This window comes from Bison bison, unplaced genomic scaffold, assembly GCF_000754665.1.
Source record: "Bison bison bison isolate TAMUID 2011002044 unplaced genomic scaffold, Bison_UMD1.0 scf7180017864484, whole genome shotgun sequence".
NCBI lineage: Eukaryota > Metazoa > Chordata > Mammalia > Artiodactyla > Bovidae > Bison > Bison bison.
In genome coordinates, this window is record NW_011495044.1 from 7009051 (window position 1) to 7016338 (window position 7288).

At 44.0% G+C, this 7288-nt stretch overlaps 1 protein-coding gene across 1 annotated transcript in view; it reads left to right on the top strand.

Annotated features, from left to right (window-relative positions):
• The window catches only part of SNIP1 (Smad nuclear interacting protein 1), a 55955-nt gene that overhangs the window by 30288 nt on the left and 18379 nt on the right, over positions 1-7288 (top strand). The window contains exons 3-5 of the mRNA XM_010862783.1: positions 865-980; positions 4386-4473; positions 4661-4706. Of these exons, the coding sequence (XP_010861085.1) occupies positions 865-980; positions 4386-4473; positions 4661-4706 (250 nt within the window). The remainder of the gene's footprint in view (positions 1-864; positions 981-4385; positions 4474-4660; positions 4707-7288) is intronic.

Here is a 7288-nt window from a genome sequence, read left to right on the forward strand (position 1 = left end):
GAGCTCTGCGGGCTGGATGAGGGCGGGCGGCTCCGGGCTCTTGGAGCGATTGGGCAGCAAGCGTGCCGGCAGGGTGGAGGAGATCGGCTCGGGCTTGGCTGTGGGCTCTGGGGAGGTTGGGTAGGAGACGGATGTGGGAGGGGAGACCCACACATCCATTCTGACCTTTCGAGGATGGAGGGGCGTTAATGTCTTTGCGGGGAATAGGAGTAGATCAGTTGGATGGGGCTTTTGATGGGCAGGCGTGGGATGTATTCGGGGACTTCTTAGATGACAGGTGAGGGGGAGCAGACTCAGTCTAGGAAATTAGGAATTGTGACACGCGCCTGGGGCCCCTTGCTTTCTGGTGGCTAAGCCCTCCCTCCCCTTGCGTTTTTGGCTTGAGCACCGGGAGGCGCATCTTACCTGAAGCTGCCCTTCCAGGTTTCCATAGCAACCGGCAGCCCAGTGCAGGCAGCCTTTCGGAGCTTACAGGGAGGGGAAGCTGGAAGGCTGCTCACCCTTCCCTCTCCCGTAGCGGTATCTTCTATGCGTGGGAGTGGCGACTGCTTACCTTCTTTCTCCGCGGAGTTTCTTGACAGCTGGGTTTCCACGAAGCCTCTGAGTATATGCAGACTTTTGCCTGGGTGTACATTTTTCTGGGGACAGAGTCTATTTCATTTTATTCTTAAAGGCACCCAGCAAGACAGGTCTAGACCGTCTTGTCTGAAACAGCCTGCCCCTGCCCATGTCATCCCTCTCTCCAGAAGGCTGACGTGGTGTCGTTTAACTTGAATTTCTAAGCCTGTTACCAGGATGTCAGGTTGGTCCGACTTAATGCTTGCATGTAAAAGGCATCAACTGCTTCCTTGTCTTTCACCCCAGGAAACACTGGCAAACTTGGAGAGACAGATCTATGCTTTTGAAGGAAGCTACCTGGAAGACACACAGATGTATGGCAACATTATTCGTGGCTGGGATCGGTATCTGACCAACCAAAAGTGAGTGACAGAGGCCTGTAGTGTTGCTTTGTGCCCTAGTAATGTTTGCATATGGGGCTTCCCTGGTGGCTCAATGGTAAAGACCCTGCCTGCCAGTGCAGGAGATGTGGGTTTCTTCCCTGGGTCAGGAGGATTCCCTGCAGGAGGATTCCCTGCAGAAGGAAATGCCAACCCACTCTAGTATTCTTGCCTGGAAAATCCCATGGACAGAGGAGCCTGGTGGGCTGCAGTCCATGGGGTCTCAAAGTATCTGACACGACTTGCGACTAAACAACAACAACTATATTTGTGATTGGGACTATGATGTCCTTGGTAGTAGCTTTGGAGGGAAGCAGTAGTAAGGTGGGGGGGGACAGAGGTCTGCATTTGAGCTTGGTCTCTGGTTCAGCCCCTGCCTCACTGAGTAACCCTGGACAAATCCTACACAGTAGGGGAAGTCTGGCCGATGGTACAGGGTTGTGTGAGGCTTAAATGGAATACAGCATATAATATTTTATATACCAGCATGCCTCTTGCTATTTTGTATATTTTAATCAGTCAAGAGTTCCACCTTCACAGGATTTGCCCTACCTATATGCCAACTGTGCCATGGTTTATTTAGTAATGTTATTCTTAAAAATGTTCTAATTTTTTTTGAAAATTTTCAAATTTAGAGAAAAATTGAAAGACTAGTTCATGATTTCTTGATACCCTTCACCGATCACCAGTTGTTAGCTTGCTGCCACATTTGCTTTCTCTCCTCTTTCTGTAATTTATAAGCACACACCTCTACGCAGGCATGCCTGTTAGTCGCTCAGTGGTGTCCAACTCTTTGTGACCCCATGGACTATAGCCTGCCAGACTCCTCTGTCCACGGGATTCTTCAGGCAAGAATACTAGAGTAGGTAGTCATTACCTTCTCCAGGGGATCTTCCTGACCCAGGGATCAAACCCGAGTCTCCTGAATTGCAGGCAGATTCTTTACCATCTGAGCCAAAAGGGAAGCCCATACATCCCCATATCTATACTTAAAATTAAAAAAAAATTTTTTTTTTGAAACAATTATAGATACATAGGCAAAAAACAATACACAGAGGTTCCATATAGCCTTCACTCAGTTTTCCCCAGTGGTTGGGTTTTATGTAACCATATAGTACGATGGTAAAGCCAGGAAACTGACATTGGTACAATGTGTATGTTTAGTTCTGTCGTTTTATCACGTGGGTAGCTTCCTGTAACCACCACTGCAGTCAAGATACAGAACTGTTCTGTCACCACAAAGGTCTCCCTCACGCCACCCCTCTGTAGTTGTATCTCCCCTTTCTTCCACATAGGTGTATATATACTTTTTGCTAAACCATTCAAAAGTTAAAAGCAGATCTTGGACACTTTGTCCCTAATTGTGTCAGCAGATACCTCCTAAGAATAAGAACATCTTTCTTAACCACAATTAGGCCTAGAAAATTAGCGCTATGTTAATAGTATTATCTAATATACAGTCTTTACTCATACTTCCCCTAATGGCCCCCAAAATGCACTGCTAGCTTGTTTTCAACCAGGTGGTGCTTGTGCATTGCATTTGGCTGTTATGTGTCTTTAGTCTCTTAATTTAAGATCTTCCCAACCTTTTCACGGAGAAGGCGATGGCACCCCACTCCGGTACTCGTGCCTGGAAAATCCCGTGGGCGGAGGAGCCTGGTGGGCTGCAGTCCATGGGGTCGCTGAGGGTCAGACACGACTGAGCGACTTCACTTTCACTTTTCACTTTCATGCATTGGAGAAGGAAATGGCAACCCACTCCAGTGTTCTTGCCTGGAGAATCCCAGGGATGGGGGAGCCTGGTGGGCTGCCATCTGTGGGGTCGCACAGAGTCGGACACGACTGAAGCGACTTAACAGCACCAGCAGCAACATTTTCATTGGTGAACTTGTTTATGACATTATCTTGTAGAACGTACAAATTCTAGGTTTTTCTTGTTGTGCCTTCATGAGGGATCCTTTAAATATTTTTGGCAAAAGTGTTGCATTACTGATTGTGTACCTCTTGTTTACCTCCAAGTTGTTTTTTCTTTTTTTGACTGCCCCATGGCATATGTCGGATCTTAGTTCCCTGACCAGGGATCGAACCTGTGCCCCTGCAGTGGAAGCGTGGAGTTTTAACCACTGGACCACCAGGGGAGTCCTTGCTTACCTTTGTGTTATCAGACAGCTCAAAACGACAGATTGCCCCATTGTTGGTGCTGCTAAGTTTGATTCTGTAATTTCACAATTGCAAAAGTAATTTTTTTCTCTTCATAATTAACAATTTCAGAGATTGTACTTTTTTAGAAGTGTGAATATGCTACTCCCCCGATTTTTGTCACTGGTTTTAATGTCCATTGTTGATTCTTATCTAACCAGTTATTATAATGGAGATTGCAAAATGATGATTCTAATTTTACTGTTCCTTTTACATTTGTTGCTAGCATTCCGAAAGAAGAGTTGTCCCTTTTTATCTTCTTTCCCTTTCATTCTGTCTCTCTCTCTTTAGAATCCTTGTAGATGCATGGATTTAAAAACAAAACAAAACCCAAAAAACCCCCAGTGTATTGGGGTTTAGTAACTGTCACTTTTTTACGCCAGAGGTTTATTTTGTTATTTAGTATAAATTCATTTATTGAAATCTATACAAAGAAGTACATAAATCATGAATTTACAACCCACTGACTTTTCACACCCCAGCACACCCATCATCGGTGTTTTTGATGCTTGTTAGTCACTCAGTGGTGTTCAACTCTGCGACTCTATGGACTGTCGCCTGCCAGGCGCCTCTGTCCATGGGATTCTCCAGGCAGCAGTGCTAGAGTGGGTGGCCATTCCCTTCTCCAGGGGATCTTCCCGACCCAGGGATCGAACCCCGGTCTCCCACATTGCAGGTAGATTCTTTACCAGCCGAGCCACCAGGAAAGCTTAAATTGTCCCAGAAGTGGCCGGAGGGAGCCCCCCAGCTGATTGCTTTGACATGACCCTGCGTTCTGAGCACTTGGTTGTTTGCTGTCTCTTTGTACTCTTCTTGTCCCAGGCCTGGCATCAGTCATTTCTCTGAGGACCTCTGGTTCTTTCCTTAAATTTTTAAAATTCAGGTTATGTATTAAATATGTATTAAAATAAATACATATTAAATACATGAAAATGACTCTGAACCTAAAGCTAAAGTAATCCCATGTGTCACAGTGGATCACATATCATACATTGGAAAACACTGCTATGTATGTAGGCATTCAGCATGAATGTCATTTTGGTCAATCCAAGTGGTGTGGAGGTGTTTCCGTAATGAACTCCATAATTAAAACAAAAAAAGACTTCCTTGTATTTGTCCTGGGGCGTCCTCAGCTTGAGCCATAGGAGTAGCTTGGTGCTTACAATGAGTTTCTTGTGTGTGTTTTAGAAACTCCAATAGCAAAAACGATAGAAGGAACCGGAAGTTTAAGGAAGCAGAGCGGCTCTTCAGTAAATCCTCAGTTACTTCAGCAGCTGTAAGTGAGGTGGGGTAGGGGGGAGGATCTTTCTGTGGCCCATTGTTAAGGGAGCCCTCAGTTAAATTTCTGTGAGTTTTCCCTTTCCCGTCTGTCTGTGAGTAGGGTGTCTCTTTCCTTTCTGTCTGTGAGTGCTCTCCTGAGACCTGTAATAATTTTTTTGGTAACTGGTAGTTTTTTCTTTTAGGCAGTGAGTGCTTTGGCAGGAGTTCAGGACCAGCTCATTGAAAAGAGTAAGTTTATTTATTTATTTATTTTTTTACTTTTTCATCAATTTATATTTGAGCCTCCATCACTCCTATATTTAACTTCTGTCCAACTGTGTATCTGAAGACTGCATGTCTTTCTCTTGCCTCTTTCTGGAAGTTAGGAGCCCTTTTGGATATCCTTAATCATGTCTTTCTCTGGTGGAAGAAACTACCGTATCCTTCCTGCCTTTTCAGTCACATGAAGATTGACTTTAGCTGCTCAAAGACACAGAAATGTGTTTTCACTCCTGTTAAGTTTTAGGAAATTTTTTTTCTTAGTTACAAATAACCCTTTTATCATCCAACATTTCAGACATATCTAATAAATCCCCATGTACCCAATTTAATCATTCTTAGGAAATTCTGATACTATGACAGGAATGTACCTGTGTGTTCTTAAATTTAAAATGGAGAGCAGATTGTATTTACTTTGTAGAGAAATGTATCGTTCTGTGTACTTAAGCCATACAGTCTGACCCCTTTCTAATTTCTCGTAATGAGACTAGGAGCTGCAGGTTTGCCTTTCTGCACCAGACTCTAGGTAGATGGACTGGATGCTCTCCCTGTGGGTCGGGTCACTCTGAAACTCACCCTGCTTTCTGTACTGGGGCTGGGTACTTTGCCATGGCATGTCTTGTTGTGGGATCCAGTTGTTTTGTTTGCATTAGGGCAGTGGTTTGAGGAAAATGGATTTTGGTAGTTTGGGAATTAGAACTACTCAGTGACTTCTGTTATTATTTCTGTATACAGATTTCTGAGTTTTTAGCCTCGTCCCTAACTCATTTCCCTGAGCTTTAGTCATGCATTTCTAGAAAATTCTAGAAAATGTCTTCTAGATATTTCCACACAGTCAGATTCATTTTGTCTAAAACTGAGCTGTGCCGTTTTCTTCAAAGTGTGTCTGCCCAATTATTTTGTTAGAGTATTCTGTTCTCCCGCCTTCAAAACTTGGTATGTGGCTTTGACTCCTTTCTACCAACGTCATCAGTTGGACTAAGTCCTTTTTTTTCTTTTCCCTTTACTGTGACTGTCAGAATGGTTTGCTTTGCCTTTCAGTCTTTTTTTCCATGGTATAAAATCTCTCCCTTGTCCCCAAATTTTTGTATAACAGATTCTGTGGAATGACTCCTGTGTTCTTGATCTTTGGTCAATGGAGGAAACAACCTTTTCTCTTAGAATTTGTACTTTTATGTCTTCATATCTCAAGGATTTTGGAGTTTTATATTTTGGGCATTTATTTTTAAACTGTTTTGAAATTTTTCCTCAAGCATGCATTGCTTTTGTTTCCTTTGGCTTCTTATGTACCTGCACTAGGAAGAGAATGGATTAGCATAGTCCCAAAGGGGAATTGTGTCCTAATTAGTGAAGCATTGTATATTTTTGTTAAAAGAATAAAGTAAAACAATAATGAAAAACAAAACAGGCAGATTTTATCTAGTTCTCCTGTAAAAGGATCAGCAGTCTCCCTTGTCTGTTTTCCTGGGCTTCTCTGAAGCTTTCATCACAGCAAACCCCTCCGGCATCCACGTCATTGCGCAGGTAAGTGATGCTTGAGCACGGTTCTCCGTGTCTTCCTTTCTGCCTTTTAACGTTTCATGTTGTTCTGAAGCCACTGCCTCAGACTGTTCAGTAGCTAGTCCGTTAAGTAGAGTGTCTCATTTGTAGATTTATTAAACTTAAAGTCTGATGTTACTTGCTCTAAGAATGAGTTACTCAGTTTTATGTCAGTGAGAGGCAAACGCGTGTGTCTTTTCATGGTGGCAGCATTAGTCGACTGACGCCTTACTGTTGTGCCCTGAGATATTGTAACCCAGTTCTCTTGCTGTCCCTTGCCTTCTGCTTCCATGAGCTGAGGAAGAAAACGATTATTACTTTGTGGTCTCATTTTGTACTTTCAGATCAGATCAGATCAGTCGCTCAGTCGTGTCCGATTCTTTGCGACCCCATGAATCGCAGCACGCCAGGCCTCCCTGTCCATCACCAACTCCCGGAGTTCACTCAGACTCACGGCCATCGAGTCAGTGATGCCATCCAGCCATCTCATCCTCTGTCATCCCCTTCTCCTCCTGCCCCCAATCCCTCCAAGCATCAGAGTCTTTTCCAATGAGTCAACTCTTCGCATGAGGTGGCCAAAGTACTGGAGTTTCAGCTTTAGCATCATTCCTTCCAAAGAAATCCCAGGGCTGATCTCCTTCAGAATGGACTGGTTGGATCTCCTTGCAGTCCAAGGGACTCTCAAGAGTCTTCTCCAACACCACAGTTCAAAAGCATCAATTCTTCGGCGCTCAGCCTTCTTCACAGTCCAACTCTCACATCCATACATGACCACAGGAAAAACCATAGCCTTGACTAGACGAACCTTTGTTGGCAAAGTAACGTCTCTGCTTTTGAATATGCTATCTAGGTTGGTCATAACTTTTCCTTCCAAGGAGTAAGCGTCTTTTAATTTCATGGCTGCAGTCACCATCTGTAGTGATTTTGGAGCCCAGAAAAATAAAGTCTGACACTTTCCACTGTTTCCCCATCTATTTCCCATGAAGTGGTGGGACCGGATGCCATGATCTTCA